General features: G+C 50.9%; 1 protein-coding gene across 1 annotated transcript in view; it reads right to left on the reverse strand.

The window, feature by feature from the left end:
* Positions 1-25783, reverse strand: part of CPLX1 (complexin 1) — a 44474-nt gene that overhangs the window by 4833 nt on the left and 13858 nt on the right. The window contains 1 exon segment of the mRNA NM_001257684.1: positions 2550-2725. Coding sequence (NP_001244613.1) covers positions 2550-2725 — 176 coding nt within the window.

The following is a 25783-nucleotide window of genomic DNA, read 5'->3' on the forward strand; positions in this document are numbered from 1 at the left end:
AGTCCCCATCTGCAAAGAGGCCTTGGACAGGGCAGCTCAGCACCTCTTCTCTAACCAACCCCCAAGATGCCTGGGGGTGCCACGGCCCAGGGGAGGCTGGAGGCAGCAGATGTTCTGATCAGGTGGCCACACCTGAGGGCGGGGTTCCCCTACCCCCAAAGGCTCCGTGGAGGAGGGCTCTGTGGGGAAGGTGTGGACGTGGAGTCTGGGGGGGATCCAGTGTGGTGGGGCCTCCAGAGCAGAGAGGCTGGTGCTTCCAAGGCCTGAGGGGCCAGTGGACTGTGGAGGGGGCTGTTCTTGTGGGCAGGTCTGTGGCCTCTATCCCTGCCACCTGTGTTCTCTGAGGGGCTTAGACCAAGACAGAAGCGCAGGTTAGTGCCTGGCAGCAAGGTCAGGCCAGCTCCCCATAGGCCTGACCAGAGAGCCCTGCACCCTAGCTGCCAGCTGTGGGCCCCACACGGAAACTGAGGAGGTGCTTACGCTTCCCCCTCTCCTGGGCCTCACTCTCCCTGGTGTCTCCCAGTCTCTGGAGGGTGCAGCTGCTGCATCCTGTCCGGGCCACTCAGTCACTGACACTGCTGGCCCTGTCCCCACTGCCCTTGGGGCCTGGACATGGTCCCCTGAGCCTGCCCTGTCCTGCCTCTGGGGACCCTGAGGAATGACACGGCCCGGAGCAGCCGGTGTCCCTCTAAGATCATGCCAGCAGAGGCCGGAGCCGGGGGGACCTGACCCACTCTGGAGACACCTGCCCCAGACACAGCTCTCTCAGACCCCAGCCCACCATCACTTTGTGTCCCTCCCTCAGCTGCTACCCACCGCCACCTCCACTTCTACCGAGCGTCAGCTCTCTCAGCTCTGCCGGGGGCTCTCGGGGTCTCGGGGTCTTGGCTCTCTCCTCTGTTCCCTGCCTGTGTTGCTGTCTCTCCCTCTCTCTGTGCCTGTCTCTCCTCTCTGTCTCTCTCTCCCCTCTCTGTGTCTCTCTGTCTCTCTCTCTGTGTCTCTCTCCCTCTCTTTGTCTTTTTCTCTGTCTCTCCCTCTCTCTGTCTCTGTCTCTCCTTGTCTCTGTCTCTCCTTTCTCTGTCTCTCCCTCTCTGTGTCTCTGTCTCTCCCTCTGTCTCTCTGTATCTGTCTCTTTATCTCTGTGTCTCTGTCTCTCTCTGTTCTCTGACTCCTCCTCCCTTCTCCTGTCCCCGTCCCCCCCTCCTGATACCCACAGTCTCCTGAGCACATCTGAATGGGCTCTGGCTGCCTGGCTCAGATGGTGTATATTCCCCTGACTTCCTCCTGAAGCCCTGGGTCAGCTAGGGGAGCTGGAGGGCGTGAGCCAGCACAGCAAAGTCGATCAACAGGAGACCCCTGGAAACGTCCAGTGACCCTGGGTGAGATGCCAGGGCACCCAGCCCCCACTCCCTATCAGTGGCTGCTCTGCACCCTCCAGGGTGCATGGCGGTGGCGGGGGGTTGCTGCAAGGGACTGGAGGGTGTGGGAAGAATCCGTGGGTGGGGCGGGGCAGCACTGCTGGACTGGCCTTTTGGGTATAGGGGCTGCATGTGCCCCGCCTGCCCCGCCCCTGCCCTCCCATGTCGACCTCTGTCCACTTCGGGAGCTCCAGCCTCCCCACAAGACCCCGTGGAGCCCACCCTTCCCTGGGTGCGGCTGACACAAGGCCAGGAAACAGCTTCTGCACCTGCTCTGGGTGCCCCTGGCAGCAGGGAGGGGTCCCGGAAGTCTGAACCTTCCCACCCTGAAGCCAGGCCATCTTGGCCCATCCAGGGCAGGGGACTAAGGGGACCCTCTGGGAAACACAGCTTCCGGCCTGCCTGGCCTGCTGCGGCCCCTACCCTTGGGGCCTGCGCACGGGGTGAGCACTCGGCTCCAGGCAGCACCCCAGGCCCCTCCTATGTGGAATGTGAACATCTCCCACGTGCCCCCTCACCCCTGGCTGGAGGCTCCTCCAGGCTGCTGTCTGTGCCCACCCGGCTTCCAGCCAGGGCCCTGCTGGAGCCACCGAGGAAGCCGGAGCGGTTCTCGGGACCCAGGCTGCTCCCTGTACCTTGTGCCCCTCGGACCTGGCCGCTGCGGGGACCCGGCTGAGTGGGAGTGACGGCGCATGGCTGTCCCTGTGCCGGCAGCCACTCTGGGCCACCTCCTGAATCCCAGCGGGTGCCCCCCTCCCTGCATCCTCACTCCAGGCCGGGCTCACCTCAGAGCGCCCTCCCATGCCAGGTGGTCGCCCCATGACCCGTCGGCCCAGGGCCCCGGGCAGCCAGCCAGGCTCCACCTTCTCCCACAGGGCTGCGCATCGGAATGCGGGCCCAGGAAGCCCGTCAGGGCCGGCCCTGTGGTCAGGAGCAGGACGGGCTGGGCCCCACAGAGGGAACCCAATACGAGCCCCAACCCCCTCCACCACCCTGAAGCCCCCAAAGGGGAGGAGACCCAGGGGGACGCCCGCCCCTCCTCCGGGCAGCCCCTTCCACCCAGGCGGGGTCTGGATCCCCGCTGGACTCAGGGCCGATTTCCCAGCAGGCGGGGCCCGGCCCGGCGCGCACCTTGTCTCGGATGCCCTGGCGCATGGCCTCGCGCTCCGCCTCCATCTTGGCGTACTTGGCCTTGCGCTCCTCCTCCGCCTGGCGCAGCGCCTCCTGCCGCTCCTCCTCCTTCTTGGCGGCGTCTGGGTCCTTCTCCTCGTCACCCCCGAGCATCTTCCCCATGTCCTTGGTGGCCCCTGGGACAGAAGTTGGTGATTCAGACCGCCCCATTCAGACGGCCAAGGCCGGGCTAGTGTCTCAGCCACACCCCCACGCCCTCTGGCCTACTCCCCCAACCCTCCATCCACTCGACGCTCAGGCCGCCCCCAACACCCTCCAGTCGCTCTTCCCACCTCCATCTGGCCCTGACCCTCCTGCCCGGACCCTCCATCTAGCGTGCTGGGGTCTCCTGCTTTGCTTTCTGTTCCTCAAGGGACGCAGGCAACTCCGTGGGGGGCGAGAGAGTGGCGCTGTGGTTGTGCGTCTGTATGCACCTGTGTGTGACTGCGTGCTTATGCATACGTGTGGCTGTTGTGATTGTTTGTGTGTGCTCCACATGTGGTTGTATGTCTGTATGTGGTTCTGTGTGTGTTTGTGTAATATGCATGCCTGACTGTGTGGTTGTGTGTGGTTGTGCGTGTGTGTGATTTACTGCATGTGGCTTGTGGTCTTGTGGTTGTGTGTGCAGTTGTGTGTGAGCTCCCAGGGGTTGATGGGTCTTTTCTGGTCCTGTGTCCAGCAGAGGCCTGGCCTCCTGGAGGTGGTACAGTTCAGCTGTTTATGCGGGCAGTAAGTGGGTTGAGGGGCAGGGCTGGCTGTCAGAGGCAAGGTCACTGAGTCTGACCCCGCGGGCAGAAGCCGGCATGCGGGCTGGCAGGGGCCCTGCTGGGGCTGCAGGGGACTGCTTGTTGCTGGCACCCAGGCCCTTATTGCTCTGCGGTGCCAGCCACCACTTTTCTAGTGAGCTCCTGATTCACAGGCCCCACAAACACCTCCCTAAACAGCTCTGCGATTCGGCCCACAGGACAGAGATGCGTAATTACAGCCTCTGAATATAGCAGGCACTGTGAGAAGCCCTGGCCCTCGGCAGCTCCAGGGAGCAGAGCAAGCTGGCTGGACCCAGCACACAGTTGTCACTGAGGGAGGTGACCTGGCAGAGCACCCAGGCTCCCCCACGGCCACTCATAGCCCTCAGCATTGCAGGGGTGCTCTCGGACCAGCCTCGTGTGTGTGAGGGGACTCCGGCCACAGGTTGCCCCTGCAAATGCCGCTCTCCCCTGGCGGCCACTCGGCCCCCTCGAGGTGCTCCTCAGTGCTCAGGCACTGGCTCTGCCCCTCCTTGAAGGTCTTGCCTTCGGGCTCTGCCCACTGGATGCCAGACCTCCTAAGGACTGCCCCCAGCCAGCTGAGCCAATGCCTCGCGTATAAATGTCAGGTGGAATTCTGGGTTGGGCTAATACCACCCAGCCACTTTCCACCTGGGTCCAGATGTGCCCCCCACCTTGTTTCTGTGAATTCAGCAGTTCCGTGTCCCTGGCGCTCTGGGTGCCCCCCCATTACTACTCTGATACTGGGAAGCTCCATGCTATACGGAGTCTGGGAGAACGCCCTCGCCTGTAGCTATCTGTGCCAGTGCTGCCTCTGCCAGTCATTCAGGAGTGAGCTCCCTGTCAAAGGTGGGCAGGAGCTGTCATTTGGAAGGCCCCCAGCTGTTGGTGGGAGGAGAACAGCTTGTTGCTTGAGTGCTCTGGGCTGAAGGTGTCACTCAAACAGGGCCATGCCTGCATCCTGCTGGCACCTCTGACTGCACCTGTTTTCCTGCCCCCCATACCCTGGCTGTCTGAAGCTATCACAGGCAGCAGGGTGTGGGGAGAATGAGCCCATCTTGCTGCCCTCGTCGCTGTGGGGACAGGCAGGCAGCCTATGCCAGGCACTTGGCTGATGGCACAGATCTGGACTCCTCAACAGAAAGCTAAGAGCCTTGTGGTCAGTTTTCAGCCACATCTGCAATGTTTTGCAAAGCAGATTTTAGGCCCATGACTCAAGGGAAACTGGGTCACAGTAGAATTGCTCCTAGATTCTTCTAACAGTCCCCAGTCATTGGGCCAGAATCTCTCTGCCTCCTGCGCGGCTGTCTCTGGCAGGTGTGTGGGGGAGGCAAGGACGGCCCCCACAGCCCTAACTGCCTTTGTGCAAATCTTACCCCCCCGTGAGAAAAGCTAATTCACCCTAAAGTGAGTGACCCATAGCTCTTTCTCCCTCCTGGAAAGGACTGGTGTCTATAAGGAGGTAAGTAAGCCTGGCCTCTCCCCACATTGCTCTCCTGACTGAAGGGGTTCCTGGCTGGGGTGGGGGCTGCAGGGCTTCCACAGCTCAGTGGGCTGGTCCCTTCCCTCCCTCCCCTCCAGCTCATCACATAGGCTGTGGGTCTAGTCACGGGAGCAGGCATTTATAGAGCACTAGGTGTGCTGCCCTCTGCTCCAGGGGTGGCTGTGGGGGCCGTCCCGCTCTGTGAGTGTAGAGGCCCCACTTGAGCCCTGAGCTGGTCCAGGTGCCAAAGGCTTCTGGAAGGCCCGCCCCTAAGAAGGGGGACTGAGCCGAGGATTCGTGCTCCCCACAGGCTGCAAAGCCACTAGGCTCAGAGGGACCCCCTGCGAACCTGGGGAACGTCACAGACGCCGCCCACCACCCGGCTTTTTGGCCCAGCTACTGCGCGGAGCCGCCTCCAGAACCGCTTCCAAAAGCTGGGAATTGGGCGCAGCCAGGAGCCCAACAGAAACTGCGGGAAGCTTGTTCCTGGCACAGAAACCCAAAGTGCCATTTGCTCTCCTGGCACAGACGCCAGAACGGCGGGACAGGTGCAGAAGGGGTGGCCCTGAGCGCTGCTGCGACCCCACCAGCCTCGACCTCGACACCCCACGACCCCGCCGGCCCCTGGAAGCAGGAGCTGCACCCCGCATCCGCAGGAGGGCGGCGCTGCCACACCCCCGGTTTCCAGATGAGGGCGCTGCGGCGCGGGGCGGTCCCAAGTGGTGCCGAGGCTGGGACACTCCGACGCTGATTGCGGGGGGGTCGGATCCGAGGCTGGGGGTCCCGTAGTCTGGCTGGGGTCCGCTACTGGCCTCGCCGCACAGGGGCCGACCCCACCCCTCCCTCGTTCTTCTCTGAGCCTCAGCTTCCCCCGTGAGAGATGGAGGCGGTCGGGGGCGCACCGGACGCGACCCCGCAGGCAATGATGGGGCTGGCAACGCCCCCCACAGCGGCACAGGCGGATAAACCCCCTGGGAAGGGAGCTCAGTCCCAGGGGGAGGGGCCCTTCCCACCCGGGAGCTCGCCCCATACCTGGGGGTGCAGATCCCGGGGCCTCCCTGCACTCTGGCCCTGCTGAGACTCCATCACCCACCCCACCTCGTGGTAGCAGAAGGGGCAGAAGCTGAGTTGTTTCCTCTGCAGACATCGGAGAGGGTGGGGTCAGGGCCGCCACGTTCCCAGCCCTGAGGCTCTTCCCGGGAACCCACCTTCCAGACCTTTGCTGGAGCAGCACCCACGTTCCCAAGACACCCAGTTTCTGCGGGGGGAACTGCTTCTGTTGAGCAGCCGCCCCTGAGGTCAAAACCCTGCTCAGGGTTTCCTTACAGTGTCAGTACAATGACAATGGCTGCATTCAACTTAGTGTGCACTATACATAAATTATGTATATGTACACACTACATCCATTAAAGTCATTTTTAAAGCTTCATTTTGAAATGATTGTAGATTTACAGAACAGTCACAAAGATTGTATGTGGTGCCTGGGCCTCCCTAAACACTGCCATTGCATCCACCCAGTGTTCGTCAAAGCTGAGACCTGGACATGGTGCCGGCGATCACCCCACTGAAGACTTCCTTTGGGGTCACCACTTTTCCAGATCCACCTCCCGGGCTCAAGCGATTCTCTTGCCTCAGCCTCCTGAGTACCTGGGACTACAGATGCCTGCCACCACGCCTGGCTAATTTTTGTATTTTTAGTAGAGACGGGTTTCACCATATTGGCCAGGGTGGTCTCGAACTCCTGACCTCCTGATCCGCCTGCCTTGGCCTCCCAAAGTGCTGGGATTACAGGCGTGAGCCACTGCACCCAGCCTAATGTTAATTTTTAAGAAGGTAAAAATTCTTTCTAACTTGAAATAAAACTATGGGGAAAATTATAGAATTGAATGAAAAATTAAATAATACCTAAATAAAGAAAGACACTTGTTATTTTTCTGGGCTAGGTAACTCCACACGTAAAGACATCCATCCTCCCCAAACTCCAAAGAGTTAAGAAGAAAATTCTGTGAAATCTGACAAGCTGAGTGTTGCATACAGACCTGCAAAAGGCCCATCTGCCAGAACAGACACCTGAAGGAAAAAGAAGAGAGTGAGGTCCACCAGATACCAAGACAGAATGATGATGGTGCAGCGGGAGGAAGACAGATAATGGGTCCAGAGTGGGGAGCCCGTCCCCAGACCCCCATGGACACAGGACCCACACGTGGGAGCAGAGACAGAGGTGGAGCCTCAGGACCTTGGAGAAGGAGTGCAGTATTCCCAGATGGGACAGGATACTTGATGGGAAAGAATAAAACTGGACTCCTGCACAACACACAGACACATTCTTGTTGATTGTAGATCTAAATATGAATCCCAAATACATGCAGGCAAAGAAAAACACAGTCCCTGCCACCCTCTGGCCCGTCACCAGCTGTATTTCCCTTTGTAGTTGTGCTGTTTCCTGAACTGGTGCTGTCTGTTGTGTGTTTGGCTTCTGATTGCCAGTCTGCTAACAGAAAGCCCTGTGGGAGCAGGCGTGCCAGTCAGCTCAGAGCTGCATCCCTGGCACCGAGAGCAGAGCCTGCCACTCAGCAGGTGCTCAGCAAAGAGTCAATAATAATTTTTTTTTTTTTGAGACGAAGTCTCGCTCTTGTTCCCCAGGCTGGAGTGCAGTGGCGTGATCTTGGCTCACTGCAACGTCCGTCTCCCGGGCTCAAGCAATTCTCCTGCCTCAGTCTCCTGAGTAGCTGGGACTACAGGCTCCTGCCACCATGCCCGGCTAATTTTTGTATTTTTAGTAGAGACGGGGTTTCACCATGTTGGCCAGGCTGATCTCAGGTGATCCACCCGCCTTGGCCTCCGAAAGTGCTGGGATTACAGGTGTGAGCCACCGTGACTGGCCAGTTGATAATAAATTTTTTAAATGCAAGCAGTATTTGTAATGTACTCAGCCACAAACAAAACCTTAAGAAACCCACAGCTAACAGGAAAGTTCATGATAGTGAAACAGAACACTTTCCCCTTAGGCTGAGTGACATGAAGAGGATGCTCACGCTCATTGCTCCTGCTCACCTTTGTACCAAAGGACTTCGCCATCGCACTAAGGCAAGGAAAACAAATAAAAGGCATGAAGATTGATAAGGAAGAAGTAATGACATAATCATCTATGTAGAAAATCCTAAGGAATCCACAAAAGTACTACTAGAAACAAGTGAATTTAGCAAGGTCGTAAGATACAAGATTAGTAACAGCAAACAAAAAGACTTTTGGCCAGGTGCAGTGGCTCACGCCTGTAATCCCAGCACTTTGGGAGGCTGAGAAGGGTGGATCACGAGGTCAGGAGTTTGAGAACATCCTGGCTAACACGGTGAAACCCCATCTCTACTAAAAATACAAAAAATTAGCCGGGTATGGCAGCGAGCGCCTGTAGTCCCAGCTACTCAGGAGGCCGAAGCAGAAGAATGGTGTGAACCCGGGAGGCGGAGCTTGCAGTGAGCTGAGATCGCGCCACTGCACTCCAGCCTGGGTGATAGAGCAAGAAAGACTCAGTCTCAAAAAAAAAAAAAGATTTTTATATACTAGCAGCAAACAATTGGAAAGTGAAATTTAAAAACAATTCCACTAATAATGCTGCCAAACCATAAAACAACCTATTGCTGTATTTTTAAATTAATGTGCAAGACCACTTCACCAAAAACTACAGAATTGCTGAGAGAAATTAAATAAAACCTAAGTGAACATAGAGATAGACCATGTTCATGAACTTAATACTGTTACATCAGTTTTCCCTCGATTGGCCTACAGATTCAGTGCAATCCCAAGCAAAATGCAAATTGACTTTTTGGGAAAAATTTACCACCTGATTCTAAAATGTATATGAATATGGCAAAAGACCTAGAATAGACAAAACAATTTTGCTAAAGGAGAAAACTTTTAGAGGACTTATACAACCTGACTTCTTTTTCTTCCAAGACAGAGTTTAGCTCTGTCGCCCAGGCTAGAGTGCAGTGGCAGGATATCGGCTCCCTGCAACCTCCACCTCACGGATTCAAGTGATTCTCCTGCCTCAGCCTCCCAAGTAGCTGGGATTACAGGTGCCTGCCACCACACTTAACTAATTTTTGTATTTTTAGTAGAGATGTGGTTTCACCATGTTGGCCAGGCTGTTCTCGAACCCTTGACCTCGTGATCTACCTGCTTTGGCCTCCCAAAGTGCTGGGATTATAAGCATGAGCCACCAAGCCTGGCCACAACCTGACTTTAAGACTTAACTATAATCAAGGTAGTATGGTATAAACAAAAGAACAGACATATAGGCCAGGCACAGTGGCTCACACCTGTAATTCCAACACTTTGGGAGGCCGAGGTGGGCGGATCACCTAGGCTCAGGAGTTCGAGACAAGCCTGATGAACATGGTGAAACCCCGTTTCTATTAAAAATGCAAAAATTAGCTGGGTGTGGTGGTGCATGCCTGTAATTCCAGCTACTTGGAAGGCTGAGGCAGGAGAATCACTTGAACCCAAGAGGCGGACTTTGCAGTGAGCTAAGATGGCACCACTGAACTCCAGCCTGGGTGACAGTGAGACTCCGTCTCAAAAAAAAAAAAAAAAAAAAAAGAACAGACATATAGATCAATGGAACAGTATAGAAAGTCCAGAAATAGACCCATACATGTATCATCAATTGATTTTTGACAGAGCTGCAGAGGGATAGACCCATACAAATGTTGCAATCGATTTTTGACAGAGCTGCAGAGGGAATTCAGTGAGGGTGAGGATAGTCCTTACTTCTTTTTTCTTTTCTTAGACAGGGTCTTGCTCTGTTGCCCAGGCTGCAATGCAGAGGCTCAATCATAGCTCACTGCACTCTCAACTTCCTGGGCTCAACTGATCCTCCCACGTCAGCCTCCCATGTGCCACCATGCAGCTAATTTTTTAAAAACATTTTTTGTAGAGACAGTCTCACTATGTTGCCCAGGCTGGTCTCGAACTCCTGGGCTCAAGTGATCTGCCTGCCTCAGCCTCCAAAAGTGCTGGGATTGCAGGCGTGAGCCACCACGCCCGGCCACATAGTGCTTTCAGAAGGGCACCGGCTCAATTCATGTGCAAAATAAACACATATGTAAATGTTTTCCTTTACCTGACGCTTTATATAAAAAGAACTCACAATCAATCATAGATCTAAATGTCAAAGCTGAAATTATACAACTTCTAGAAGAAAACATAAGAAAATCTCTGGGACTTTGGCTTAAGCAAAGATTTATTGTATAAGTGACAAAAGCATAAATCTTAAAAAGAAAAATTGATAAATTGAACTTCATCACCATTAAACATTTTTGCTCTTCTGTGATATTATGAGATGTATACATATGTTTTCATCTATGGCTCCTGCCTCACACTCCCATGGCCCTTGCTATAATGTTGGGGCCCTTTAGAATCAGGAACCAGAACCCCATTCTCTGACCTTCTGCCCTCCTTTCCCCTGTGCAGGGCAGGACTCAGATCTTCCCCTGACTTGCTGATGGTGAGTCATAAGCCCTCATTTCAGAAGGGGCCCTGCCCCGCGCCCTGGAGGAAGGAACGCTGCAGAGAGAGGCCAAGAATCTGGACAGGCTTTGCTGGGTTTAGATCACACCCTTTTCATTGGTCACTTTCTCCAGGGACGTCCATGCGTCTTCCATCATGCTGATCCGAGGGAGTCTCCTCAAGAGGCTGGGGTTCAGGAGCTTCCGGAAAGCTGGGCACATAGAGGCTAGAAGGAAGGCGAAGAACTCATCCGAGTGCCAGGAGGGTGGCACCCCAACTCCACAGGGTGGAAGCTCCTGTGCTTGGGACCCTTTAGGCTGGCCATGTGTCTCTTCATCTGGCTCTGTGTATCCTTGAAAATATCCTCAGCTCACACCTGTAATCCCAGCACTTTGGGAGGCCGAGGCGGGCGGATCACCTGAGGTCTGGAGTTCGAGACCAGCCTGGCCAACATGGTGAAACCCCATCTCTACTAAAAATACAAAAATTATCCGGCCGTGGTGGCGTGTGCCTATAATCCTAGCTACTCAGGAGGCTGAGGCACGAGAATTGCTTGAACCCCGGAGGCGGAGGTTGCAGTGAGCCGAGATCGCGCCATTGTATTTTAGCCTGGGCGACAGAGTGAGACTCTATCTCAAAAAATGAGAAATAAAAAGATCCTCTGTAATAAACCATAAGCATGTGTTTCCCTGAATTCTGTGAGCTGCTCTAGCAGTTAAACCCAAGACAAGAGGGGGTCGTATGAACTCCAACATGAAGCCGGTTGTTCAGACGTTCTAGAGTCCTGGACTTGCAACTGGTGGGATGGAGGCGGCAGCCTTGTGGGACTGAGCCCTCAACGCGGGGTTTCTGACGCTGTCTCCAGGTAGACAGGTCAGAATCGAATTGATTTGGAGGACGTCCTGCTGTTGTCCACTGCAGGACTGATTGCTTGCTTGGTGGGTGGGAAAACCCTCACACATTTGGTCACAGATGTCTTCTGTGTTGATTATCCTTGTGGAGTGAGGGCAGCGGGAAAAACAGTTTGAGTTTTTCTTAACATCTTCAAAAGACACTATCTTAAAAAATGAAAAGGTTGGCCGGGCGCGGTGGCTCAAGCCTGTAATCCCAGCACTTTGGGAGGCCGAGACGGGCGGATCACGAGGTCAGGAGATCGAAACCATCCTGGCTAACACGGTGAAACCCCGTCTCTATTAAGAAATACAAAAAACTAGCCGGGCGAGGTGGCGGGCGCCTGTAGTCCCAGCTACTCGGGAGGCTGAGGCCGGAGAATGGCGTGAACCCGGGAGGCGGAGCTTGTAGTGAGCTGAGATCCGGCCACTGCACTCCAGCCTGGGCGACAGAGCGAGACTCCGTCTCAAAAAAAAAAAAAAAAAAAAAAAAAAAAAAAAAAAAATGAAAAGGTACACCACAGGCTGAGAGAATATATTTGCAGACCATACATCTGATAAAGATCTTATATTCATGACCGGGCTGAGGCGGGCAGATGACTTGAGGTCAGGAGTTCAAGACCAACCTGGGCAACATGGGGAAACCCCGTCTCTACTTAAAAAAAAAAAAAATATATATATATATATGTGTGTGTGTGTGTGTGTGTGTGTGTATATGTATATACATATATATATGTATATATATTAGCCAGGCATGGTGGCGGGCGCCCATAATCCCAGCTACTTGAGAGGCTGAGGCAGGAGAACTATTTGAACTCCGGAGGTGGAGGTTCTAGCCTGGGCGACAGGACAAGACTCTGTTTCAAAAAAACAAAAGGTTGGCTGGACACGGTGGCTCACACCTGTAATCCCAGCACTTTGGGAGACTGAGGCAGGTGGAGCACAAGGTCAGGAGATTGAGAACAGCCTGGCTAACATGGTGAAACCCCATCTCTACTAAAAAAAAAAAAAAAAAAGTAAAAATTATCTGGGCGTGGTGGCACATGCCTGTAGTCCCAGCTACTCGGGAGGCTGAGGCAGGAGAATTGCTTGAAACCGGGAGGTGGAGGTTGCAGTGAGCTGAGATCAGGCCACTGCACTCCAGCCTGGGTGACAGAGTGAGACTCGGTCTCCAAAAAAAAAAAAAGTCTTATATTCAGAATACACAAGAAAAACCTCTTACAACTCAGTAACAGGAACACAGACAACCTGCTTTTTAAAGTGGACAAAAGACATTTCGCCAAAGAAGAGAAACAGATGGCAACCGAGTACAGTAATGGACCATGTAACACAACATGATGTTGCAGCCGTTGTAAGGTGTAGCACCACGTGGAACCTTTTCTATGTTTAGATGTGCTTAGGTATGCAAATACCACTGTGTTACAACTGCCGTGGCATTCAGGCAGTCACGTGCTGTGCAGGGTTGTGCCCGGGAGCACCAGGCTACCCCCAACAGCCTGAGTGTGCAAGGTTGCTCCATCTGGGTGTGCAACAGTGCACTCTTTGATGTTTGCATGGCAACAAAGTCACCTAATGACACAGTCCTCAGAATTCGTCCCCTTCGTTACATGACGCATGACTGCATGAAAAGACACATGTGGCTGTTACAAATAAAGCTGATCGACATGTCAGTCACAAGGGAATTCAAACTTAAATCACACAGAGATACCACCACATTCCTACTCAAATATCTGAAATTGAAAAGACTGACTGTGCTAAGTGTTGGTGAAGAACCTGGTGGAGGAACTGGAATGCTCATGCATACCTGTGGGAAGGTAAATGCTACAACCACTTTGCCCACAGTTTAGCATTTTCCTGTACAATTGAACACACCCACCAAATGACCCAGAAATTCCACTCCTAGGTGTTTACCCAAGATAAACAAACACCTAAGTTCACACAACAGCAGGAACAGGAATGTTCATGGTAGTTTCATTTGTAACAACCAAAACCAGAAAGCAACTCAAATGTCCATCAACAGGTGAATAGACAAACCATGGTATGTCCACACAGGGAGCACCACTTAGCAACAGAGACAGATGAACTGCTGATACACCCAACAACATGGGGGAATCTCAAAGTCTTTATGCTGAGTGTAAAAAGCCAGATACAAATTATTTAATTTCATTTGTGTACATTTGGGTACAAACTAATCTATAGTGAGTTAAAGAAAATAGAGATTGCCTGGGGCCAGGCAGACTTAACCATGGTGATGGTGAAACTCAGTGGAGTCAGGAGGGCAATGGTTAGGAGGGCAATGGTTAGGAGGGCAATGGTGAAACTCAGTGGAGTTAGGAGTGGAGAAACTCAGTTGCCTTAGGAGGGCAATGGTTTTTGAAAATAAATTGCATCACTATCGAATTGATCCAAAGCCCTAACAAATTAAAAGCTAACGATATCACAGGCCATTTTCCCTGATCATAATCTAATCAAGTTACAAATGCTAAAAACGTGACCAAACCCATAACTATGGAAGCCCAAATATTAGAAACAAGGGCGTAAGTAACCCTTCAATTGAAGAGGACGTAAAAACTGAAACTGTAAAAATGCCAGAAAGCAGCCGGACATGGTCACTCACACCTGTAATCCCAGCACTTTGGGAGGCCAAGGCAGGAGGATCACAAGGTCAGGAGTTTGAGACCAGCCTGGTCAACATGGTGAAACTTCGTCTCTACTACAAAAAAGATACAAAAATTAGCTGGGCATGGTGGCACGTGTCTGTAATTCCAGCTACTCAGGAGGCTGAGGCAGGAGAATTGCTTGAACTTGGGAGGTGGATGTTGCAGTGAGTGGAGATCGCGCTACTGTACTCCAGCCTGAGCAACACAGTGAGACTCTGTCTCAAAAAAAATAAAAAATAAAAAATTCCAGAAAGCATGAAAGATAAACACTGAGTGTCTAAACTTAGGGTCCATGATTAGAACACTTTTGGGAGGAAATTCATAGTCTTTCGTTTTAAAGAAGAGCAGAAAGTATAGGAACTTCATTGCCATCTTAAAACATTTAAAAGAAACAAAACAAAATAACCCCAAATAAGACAGGAAGAGATTATTAATGAAGAGAAAAGCAGAAAATGGACAATGGTGAACAGTAAATCTGCCTACACTAACACCAAGGGCATGACACACAGCTGCTGCTACGATTCTGCACTGTTTCGGAGGTTCTCGTGAGGTGCATGAGAAAATAAGACACAGTCATGTGCCACATAAGGCCGTTTCGGTCAACAGCAGGCCGCATGTACGACAGCGCCCTGGAAGGCAACAGCACCGAATTTTCACGTTGCATTTTCTTTTCTTTTCTTCTTTCTTTCTTTTCTTTTTCTTTCTTTCTTTCTTTCTTTTTTTTTTTTTTTTTTTTTTTTTTTTTTTTTTTTTTTTTTTTTTGAGACCTGTTTCCCAGAATGGAGTGCAATGGCGTGATCTTGGCTCACTGCAACCTCCACTCCTGGGTTCAAGCCGTTCTCATGCCTCAGCCTCCCAAGTAGCATGTGCCACCATGCCTGGCCAATTTTTGCATTTTTAGCAGAGATGGGGTTTCACCATGTTGGCCAAGCTGGTCTCAAACTCCTGACCTCAAATGATCCACCCACCTTGGCCTCCCAAAGTGTTGGGATCACCACACCTGGCCTCACGGTGCCTTCTCTATGCTTAGATCTGCACAGCCTCACCCTGGTGCTGCCGCTGCTGTGGTGTTCAGTGTGGTGTCTGCTGTGCAGGTTTGCAGCCCCTGAGCAATGGCTGTGCCACATGGCCTAGGTGTGTAGGAGGCTGCATCATCTAGGCTTGTGAGGGGAGATTCCATGACAGTCCCACAGTCACGAACGTGTTCCCGTCAACACAGGATGGTAATAAGAGTTATATCATAAAAGAAGACAGCCAGTTCTCTCTGTCTCCGTTTCTCCCACCTCTCTTCTGGAAGACACGATCCTATATCTAAGAAACTCAAGACAGTGCAGTAAAAACCTCCCAGAACGCATCATGGAATGTGGTAGCATGGCTAAATACAATATCCATACCTCAGAATTAATAGTTTTCCCCCGCACTGTCAAGAACAAGCTAGAAACAGGAACAGGAATGACGTTCCACTTACAATAATGAGGAAAACATACAATAAGTAAGAAAATATAACCTACTTAGAAATAAATTTAACAAGGAAATCTGGGGCCGGGCGCGGTGGCTCAAGCCTGTAATCCCAGCACTTTGGGAGGCCGAGGCGGGCGGATCACAAGGTCAGGAGATTGAGACCACAGTGAAACCCCGTCTCTACTAAAAATACAAAAAACTAGCCGGGCGTGGTGGCGGGCGCCTGTAGTCCCAGCTACTCAGGAGGCTGAGGCAGGCGAATGGCGGGAACCCGGGAGGCGGAGCTTGCAGTGAGCCGAGATCGCGCCACTGCACTCCAGCCTGGGCAACAGCGTGAGACTCCGTCTCAAAAAAAAAAAAAAAAAAAAAAAAACAAGGAAATCTGTAGAACCTATCTCAGAAAAAAAAATCATCGATTTAGATTGTATGGTGCCGGATTCTTGGTGGGCAGGCTTAATATCATAATGATGTCAGCTGCATTAACATTAATGTGTAATTGTATGTAATCCGGATCGCACCTGCAGCTTAAGCTCCAACGCTTTTGTTCTCTGTGGGGCTTTGGATAAAATTAAGGTTCATATGGCAGAATCGATGTCAAAGGAGACTCAACCCAAGTGTCACAAAGAAGTGAAAATGCACCTTGCGGAGGCTCGGGACGTGCCTGCAGCGTCACAGAGATGGCTCCTGAGGCTGGCAAGCGTGGGGAGATGCACACTCAGCCCCTACGGGAAAGGTGGGCGGCCGCAGCCATTTCGGAAGGAGCACGAACACGTGCGGAGTGCACCCGCGTCCCACTCCCGGGCGGCGGCCTGCTGGGCCGGGCTCCTCTGTGGCAAACGTGCCCACACACGCTCGCGCGCCGTCTGTCTCGGCAGCGGCCCTGGCGTGTGGCTGGAGACAAGCTGGTGTCTTGGGCGTGTGGCCACAGGCCACCGCACGTCCACGGCAGGGAAGCCCCTGAGGCCTGGAGAGGGAGCAGAGGCTGCTGTGGGCGCCGCCGCCTGACAGCCACAGGCAGACAAGCGTGTCGCAGAGCCCATGTTTGGAAATCGAAAAGGAAAAACAGTCATGTATGAATATACCCATGTTGTTATGATTATCTAAAGATAGAAGGAGGATTGGAGGGTTACACACCAGGTTCACAGGGAACCCAAACTCTGAAAAACGTAACAGGTGTTCTTTCAAGCTCTCATGGAATGCTCACAAGGGCCAAGTGTCAGTCTGCACCACAATGAGATACCCACTCACACCCACCCAGACGGCTATTATCAAAAACCGGGAAATCACAAGTGCTGGCAACAACGTGAAGAAACTGGAGTCCTGTGCCTTGTTGTTGGGAATGAGAAACAGCGCAGCTGCTGTGGAAACAGTCTGGCAGTTCCTCAAAAAATTAAACATAGAATTGCCATATGATCTAGCGATTCCATTTCTGGTTGTAGACCCACAAGAACTGAAAGCAGAGACTCTCACAGATACCTCCACACCCCTGTTCATAGCAGCATTAACCACAATAACCAAGAGGGATAAACAACCCAGGGTATCCATCAGCAGATGAATGGACAAGCACGATGTGGTGTAGACAGAATGGAATATTATGCAGCCTTAAAAAGGGATTAAGTTCTAACGCAAACTGCAACATGAATGAACCTTGAGGATACTGTGCCAAGTGAAATAAGCCAGACACAAAAGGACAAATACTGTAAGATTCCATTTACACGAGGTCCCTAGAGTAGCCAAATTCATTGATACAGGAAGTAAAGTGGTGGGTGCCAAGGGCTGGGGGAAGGAGCGTGGGGAGTGAGTGTTTAATATAGACAGAGTTTCAGTTGGAAATGATGAAAAGTTCTGGAAATAGAGTGTTAGCTGCACAACATTGTGATTTTTTTTTTTTTTTTTTGAGACGGAGTCATGCTCTGTTGCCTAGACTGGAGTGCAGTGGCCGGATCTCAGCTCACTGCAAGCTCCGCCTCCCGGGTTTACGCCATTCTCCTGCCTCAGCCTCCCAAGTAGCTGGGACTACAGGCGCCCGCCACCTCGCCCGGCTAGTTTTTTGTATTTTTTAGTAGAGACGGGGTTTCACCGTGTTAGCCAAGATGGTCTCGATCTCCTGACCTCATGATCTGCCCGTCTCGGCCTCCCAAAGTGCTGGGATTACAGGCTTGAGCCACTGTGCCCGGCCTATTTTGATGTACTTAATGCCACTAAATTGTGCACTTAAAATAATTTAAATGGTAAATTTTATGCTATATATTTTACCACAAAAAAAGAGAAGCATATACCTGACTTCAAATAATAATACAAGACTACAGTAACCAAAACAGCATGGTACTGGTACAAAAACGGACACACAGACCAATGAAACAGAATAGAGAACTCAGAAATAAGACTGCCCACCTACAATCATCTGATTTTCAACAAAACTGACAAAAACAAACAATGAGGAAAGGATTCCCTATTTAATAAATAGTGCTGGGAGAACTGGCTAGCCATATGAAGAAAATGGAAACTGGACCCCTTCCTTACACCTTATGCAAAAATTAACTCAAGGTGGATTAAAGACTTAAATGTAAAACCCAAAAGTATAAGAACCATAGAAGAAAATCTAGGCAATACCATTCAGGACATAGGCATGGGCGAGAATATCATGATGAAAACATCAAAAGCAATTGTAATGAAGAAAAAATTGACAAGTGGGAGCTAATTAAATTAAAGAGCTTCTGCACGGCAAAAGAAACTTATCATCAGAGTGAGCAGACAACCTACAGAATGGGAGAAACGTGTTTCAATCTTTCCATCTGACAAAGGTCTAATATCCAGAATCTACAAGGAACCCAAACAAAAGACATTTATGCGGCCAACAAACCTGTGAAAAAAAAGCTCAACATCACTGATCACTAGAGAAATGCAAATCAAAACTACAATGAGATACCATCTCACACCAGTCAGTATGATGATTATTAAAAAGTCAAGAAACAACAGATGCTGGGAAGGTTGCAGAGAAATAGAAATACTTTTACACTGTTGATGGGAGTGTAAATTAGTTCAACCACCGTGGAAGACTGTGGCAATTCCTCAGAGACCTAGAACCAGAAATACCATTTGACTCAGCAATCCCATTACTGGGTATATACCCAAAGGAATATAAATCATTCTATTATAAAGATACATGCACGTGTATGTTCATTGCAGCACTATTCACAATAGCAAAGATATGGAATCAACCCAAATGCCCATCAATGATAGACTGGATAAAGAAAATGTGGTACATATATGCCATGGAATACTATGCAGCCATAAAAAAAGAATGAGGTCGGCCAGGCGTGGTGGCTGAAGCCTGTAATCCCAGCACTTTGGGAGGCCGAGACGGGTGGATCACGAGGTCAGGAGATCAAGACCATCCTGGCTAACACGGTGAAACTCCGTTTCTACTAAAAAATACAAAAAACTAGCTGGGCGAGGTGGTGGGCGCCTGTAGTCCCAGTTACTCAGGAGGCTAAGGCAGGAGAACGGCGTGAACCTGGGAGGTGGAGCTTGCAGTGAGCTGAGATCCGGCCGCTGCACTCCAGCCTGGGCGACAGAGCGAGACTCCATCTCAAAAAAAAAAAAAAAAAAAAAAGAATGAGGTCATGTCCTTTGCAGGGATAGGAATGGGGCTGGAAGCCATTATCCTCAGCAAACTAACACAGGGACAGAAAACCAAACACCGCAAGTTCTCACTCATAAGTGGGAGTTGAACATTGAGAACACATGGACACAGGGAGGGGAACATCACACACTGGGGCCTGTGGAGCAGGGGAAGAGAGAGCATCAAGAAAAATAGCTAATGCATGCTGGGCTTAATACCTAGGTTTTAGGCTGGCAGGTGCAGCAAACCATCGTGGTACACGTTTACTACCTGTGTTACAAACCTGCACATCCTGCACATGTATCCCGGAACTTAAATTTTTTTTTTTTTTTTGAGATGGAGTTTCACTCTTTGTTGCCCAGGTTGGAGTGCAGCGGCCCAATCTTGGCTCACTGAAACCTCTGCCCCCCGGGTTCAAGAGATTCTCCTGCCTCAGCCTCCCAAGTAGCTGAGATTATGGGCAGGTGCCACCATGCCTGGCCAATTTTTTTTTTTTTTTTTTAATTTTTAGTAGAGATGGGGTTTCACCTTGTTGGTTAGGCTGGTCTCAAACTGCTGACCTCAGGTGATCTGCCCTCCTCGGCCTCCCAAAGTGCTGAAATTACAGGCGTGAGCCACCTTGCTCGACCTTAAAAATTTTTTTAAGACAGAGAAGCATAAAGTTTAAATGATTTATAATCCCACCTGTCAAAAAAAATGTTAGACCACCTCTGTTGACATTTGTCTTTCTTGATGTATTAATCTCAATATGTTTTCCAGAGCAGAAATAAAGCTCCATGCTTTGGCTCAGAGTCATGGCACAGGTGCAGCACAACCAAGAATAAAAAAATCCTCGTCCAGGTGCAGGGGTCACACCTGTCATCCCAGCACTTTGGGAGGGTGAGGTGGCCGGATTGCTTGAGCCCAGGACTCAAGACCAGCCTGAGTAACATGGCAAAACTCTATCTCTACAAAAAAAAATTATGAAAAATTAGCCAGGCATGGTGGCGTGCACCTGTTGTCTCAGCTACCTGGGAGGCTGAGGTGGGAGAATCTCTTGAGTTTGGGAGGTGGAGGTTGCAGTGAGTCAATACCCTGGCTCAAAAACAAATAAACAAATAAAATTAAAAAAAAATCCTCCTCCTGGTCCCTTGTAAATGTAACATCTCTCTAACAACAAATGAGTTGGAAAATATTAAAACCACAGTTACCGCATCTCCAGGAACTGGATGTGTTGAGGCCTCGATCTAGCGGCACCTAGGGGTTGACCCCTGCTGTCAATTCCCTGAAACACTCACGTTCCCGGCAAGCCCAGCCACACACAGCAAAGCATACCTCACTGCAATCGCCAGAGAAAAAGCAACCAAACAAACCAAGGCAGGCAGAGGAAAGGAATTTGCAAAGCTAACGGCAAGATTAATCCATCAAGAAAGACAAATGTCAAAAGAATCAGCAGTTCAGGAGGTGGCTCTTGAACCTCCCATGAAACAGGCATCGGGCAGCTGCTCAGAGTGAAAAGACAGAAAGAAGCCCGCGACACACAAAATTAGGAGAAACAACTGGGAACTAGCCACACTCAGACGGAAAATAAGATGGTCAAATAATAGTTTACACACGCTTTCCTAATACACTTAAAAACTTGAATGAAATGGATTGTCTTTAAAACCCGTTGTAAAAATCCGAGAACGACGTCTAAGAATTCACAGATGGATTCTTTCAAACATTCAAGAAACAGATAATTCCAATGATATTTAGAATGTTCTTGGAACGGAGAAAAAGAAGGAAATCCTCTGGGTTATTTTTGTGAAATTAACATAAGAGCAATGCCAAAAATTGGTGGAGAGATAGCGATAGAGATAGAGGGAGCGCGGGTGCGCGGGCGGCAGGCCGGGCTCCAGCGAGAATGTCAGTGCTGAGCGCCGGGCCAGAGCGCGAGAGTCTGGCGTTCCTTACTGAATTCCACGGGAAACACAATGAGTACTCAGTGGGGCTCCTTTTAGCAGAGTGAGGATGGTTCAATATTCACACACAATTATGCTCCTCACACTCTGAGCCATATCTCGCGGGTGCTATTCTCAGGGCTGGCGGTGGCTCTTGGCACCCTACGTCCTCGCCCACAGACAGTGGAACGGGGATGACTCCCCAAGGCCCCTTCAGCCCTGGGTAGGGCAGGTGTGCATGGGGTAGGGCGTGGCCAAAGCTTCTCATTCTCCCCCAGGAAGGGGCCCTGTGGCCGCTGAGCCTCTGCCCTGCCTCTGGCCCTCACTCAGCCTTGAACACGGACACATGGCCTGAGGGGGTGGGGAAGACCTCAGGCCATGGGGTCCACATGTGTGACCACTTCATGACCATCACAAAGGTAGTGTCCTCCGTAACTCTCAGTGGAGTGCAGTGGCACTTTTAAACAGCTTTATGGAGGCATAATTGACATACCCTAAGTCTGTGTTGATGCATGTATACGTGTGTGAAGCCATCACCACAATCAAGACAGTGGACACGTCCAGCCCTCAGGCTTTGTGGTGGCCCGTGTGGCCCCTCCCACCCACCACTCCAGCCACTGACCAGCTCCTGTCACTGTGGATTATGGGCTTTCTCTAGAACTTTATATAAAGGAATGCACACAATATGTGGTATCTGCAGCAGAGGGGGGACTGGCCCCGTTTACTGAGTTCGCTGCTTTCCAGGATGCCCCATCACACCAGCAGTTCGCCCCTCTCCATGCTGAGCAGGACCCCACAGCATGGATGCCCACGGCTCCTTCCCCCGCCCACCTGTGCGTGAACCGTGGGTTGTTCCTGCACACGTCCGTGTCGATCTGTGCTTTCATTTCTCTTGGGTCAACATCTAGGAGCAGAATTGCTCAGTCGTGTATTAAATTTCTATTTTGCTTTTTAAGAAACAGCCAAGCTGTTTTCCAGTGTGGTTGTGCCATTGTAAGCTCCCACGGGAGTGTGTGAGGGCGTGGGTGTCTCCACACGCGTGAGTAGCTCTGTTGACTCCAGTTGCCCTAGTGGGTGTGGCGGCATCTCGCTGTGGTGTGTCCCTGTGACCAGTGCTGCCAAACATCTTCATATATCCTTAATAGTCATTCCTTTAATTCCCATATCTTCTTTGGGGGAATATCTATTCAAATCTTTTGCACATTTTCTTTCTTTCTTTCTTTTTTTTTTTTTTGAGATGGAGTTTCACTCTTGTCGCCCAGGCTGGAGTGCAGTGGCGTGGTCTTGGCTCACTGCAACCTCCACCTCCTGGGTTCAAGTGATTCTCCTGCCCCAGCCTCCCAAGTAGCTGGGATTACAGGTGCCTGCCACCACACCTGGCTACTTTTTGTATTCTTAGTAGAGACAGGTTTTCACCATGTTGGCCAGGCTGGTCTCGAACTCCTGAACTCAGGTGATCCATCCGCCTCAGCCTCCCAAAGTGCTGGGATTACAGGCATGAGCCACCGGGCCCAGCCTCTAATTTCCTTTTTTTTAATAAGAAGTGGGACCTTGCTCTGTCACCCAGGCTGGAATGCAGTGGTGAGATCATGGCTCACTGCAGCCTTGAACTCCTAGTCTTAAGTGATCCTCCCACCTCTGCCTCCCAAGTATTTCAGACCATGAAGGCACACTACCATGCCCAGCTAATCTCTAAATTTTTTATAGCGATGGGATCTCACTACATTGCCCAGGTAGTCCAGGCTGGCCTCAAACTCCTGGGCTCAAGTGATCTTCCCACTTTGGCCTCCAATCAGCTAGTGCTACAGGTGCATACCACTGCGCCCAGCTACATTTCTTAAATTTTTCATAGAGATGGGATCTTGCTATGTTGCCCAAGCTGGCCTGGGACCCCTGGCCTCAGGCAATCCTTCCTCCTCAGCCTCCCAAAGTGTTGGGATTACAGACATGAGCCACTGCACCCAGCTCTAATTTCCACTTTGATTTCTTCCTTGGCTCGTGGGCTGTTTAGAAGTATGTTGTTTAGTTTCCAACTATTTGGAGGATTTTCCAGATACTTTTCTTTCTTTATTTCTCATTGCATTTCATCGTAGCTGGAGAATATATTTTGCACGACTTGAACCCTTTCACGGGCACTGAGACTTGTTTTGGGGCCTGGATATGGTCTGTCTTGGCAAATGCTCCCTGTGTGCTTGGAAAGAAGAAGACCTACTCTGCTGTTGTTGCTCAGAGCGTCTGTGGACATCACGCAGGACAGCCTGGCTGCCCGTGTTGCTCAAGTCCTGTCTATCCTTCCGGCTTCTCTGTCCTTTGGGTACCAGTTTTTGAGTTGAGTATCTCCAGCTAAAACTGTGGATTTGTGTGTTTCTCCTCTGATCTCCTTCTGTCTTTGCTGACATAGGATGGAGCTCAGCTGTTGGGGGCAGAAGCAGTTGAGACCATGATGTCCTCCTGATTAACTGATCTCTTCATCACCAGGAAATGACTTCCTTCATCCCTGGCAATATTTCTTGCACTGAAATCTCCTTGGTCTTGTATTAATATAGTCACTCAAGTTTTCTTCTTATTTGTCCCTATCTTTTCACTTTTACCTGACTAGAGTTTTTATATATTTATTTATTTGAGACATAGTCTTGCTCCGTCACCCAGGCTGGAGTGCAGTGGCACGATCTCGGCTCACTGCAACCTCTGCCTCCCAGGTTCAAGTGATTCTCCTGCCTCATCCTCCCAAGTAGCTGGGACTACAGGCGCCCACCATCACACCCGGCTAGTTTTTTGTATTTTTACTAGAGATGGGTGTATCACCATGCTGGCCAGGAGGGTCTCGATCTCCTGACCTCAGGTGAGCCAGTTGCCTCAGCCTCCCAAAGTGCTGGGATTACAGGCGTGAGCCACCACGCCCGGCAGAGTCTTTTTATATTTAAAGTGGGTTTCTTGTATGTAGCACAGAACTGGGTCTTGATTTTTTATCCAATCTGACAATTCTGCCTTTTAATGAGAGTGTTCCCAACAGAGAGAGGAGAAAAAGTCATAAATCACAGGGCGTCCATCACAGTACTAAGAAGGGTATAGGCTTAAGGGTGGGGAAATTACCTTCAGGCAGAATACTGCTCGAATCCCACCCAGCAAAACTCCAAAACAAGAGAGGAAAGGACCAAACTGTTTCTAAGTAACTTGACCACATCCAGAATAAAACTCAAGGACATACTTAGGGGCCGGGAGCGGTGGCTCTCACCTGTAATCCCAGCATGTTCCTGATGCTGGGTGTTCTAATGCTGGGTGTCCTAACGCTGGGCATCCTAAGGCTAATGCCTGGTGTCCTAACGCTGCCTGCTCTAATGCTGGCTGTCCTAACACTGGCTATCCTAATGTCCTAACGCTGGGTGCCCTAACACTGGGTGTCCTAACACTGGGCATCCTAACACTGGGTGTCCTAATGCTCTGCATCCTAAGGCTAACGCCTGGTGTCCTAATGCTGCCTACTTTAATGCTGGCTGTCCTAACCCTGGTTATCCTAATGTCCTAATGCTGGCTGTCCTAATGCCAGACACCCTTACAAATGATAGTGTACTGAGTTTTGTTTAAACATGATGGATTGAACATATATGCTTATTGACACGCCCTTCCACAACCCCACTAAGATGGGAGTAAATAAACTGAATAGGTTCGGGGGGTGGCTCACACCTGTAATCCCAGCACTTTAGGAGGCCAAGGCGGGCGGATCACGAGGTCAAGAGATTGAGATCTTCCTGGCCAACATGGTGAAACCCGTCTCTACTAAAAATACAAAAAGTAGCTGGGTGTGGTGGCGGACACCTGTAGTCCCAGGTACTCGGGAGGCTGAGGCAGGAGAATCGCTTGAACCTGGGAGTTGGAGGTTGCAGTGAGCCGAGATTGTGCCACCGCACTCCAGCCTGGGTGGCTGAGCGAGACTCTGTCTCAAAAAAAAAAAGAGAGAAACTGAATAGTATAGTTTCACAAGAATAACACAACAAGAGAAGAGAGCCTGGGTAAATGTGGTATCAGATTGGCGACGGTGCACAGTATCAGATTGGGGACGATGGAAAGCAGGTGCACGGTGTCAGATTGGCGACGATGGAAAGCAGGTGCACGGATGGGCTCTGCAGAAGGAGATGCTGCTGGGAAGCTGGCCAGCCAGGTGGAACTCCAGGAAGACTCTGGGACTGGAGGCCCTGCTGTCAGGGGAGTGGCGCAGACACGAGGGATGGTGAAAGATCTGTATAAAGGGCACTGGGCCCACCACCCACGTGGCAATGAGATATCAAGAAATCACTTCCTTGGAGAAACTGAACCAGAGACCCCCAGGCTCAGACCAATCTTCAGGCACCAATCCTAAAAGGCAGCAGTGATTCCTTGAAAACAGAGAGTTCAGGGAATGTCTGCAGCCTACAGAGCCCTCACTCAAGCCCAGCCCACTGCCCTGCTCACAGGTCCATCGTCCAGCCACACAGAATCCATTTCTGGGGAGACAAAGCCACACTCCCCAAAATACCTAAAGGACCTGACCTGTGCGGATTCCTGAGCATAAAAGCCAGCTCACCCCGTTCACCCCACAGGTAAGCCCAGAATTCCCACACATGCACAGAAGACTCCCACAGCTTTTCCTGACTCACTGAAACATAAATGTGCATCCAGGGAAAGTCTCCGATACAAAGAAAGCTGCAAGCTAAATGGACAGAAAAGGAGCTTGTAACAAAACGACACAGCAAAGGCCACTGCCTGGGCATCAGAGGCAGAGCCACACCTGGGCGACCCAAACCGGTGGCCAGACCTGTGAACTTGGAGGCTTGTCTCCTGTCCAGCAGGGGAACCCCTGCTTTTCCCGCCACTTGCTCTGAAAGGACCGTACAGGTATCTGCCT

This window comes from Macaca mulatta, chromosome 5 (genome assembly GCF_049350105.2).
Source record: "Macaca mulatta isolate MMU2019108-1 chromosome 5, T2T-MMU8v2.0, whole genome shotgun sequence".
Taxonomy (NCBI): domain Eukaryota; kingdom Metazoa; phylum Chordata; class Mammalia; order Primates; family Cercopithecidae; genus Macaca; species Macaca mulatta.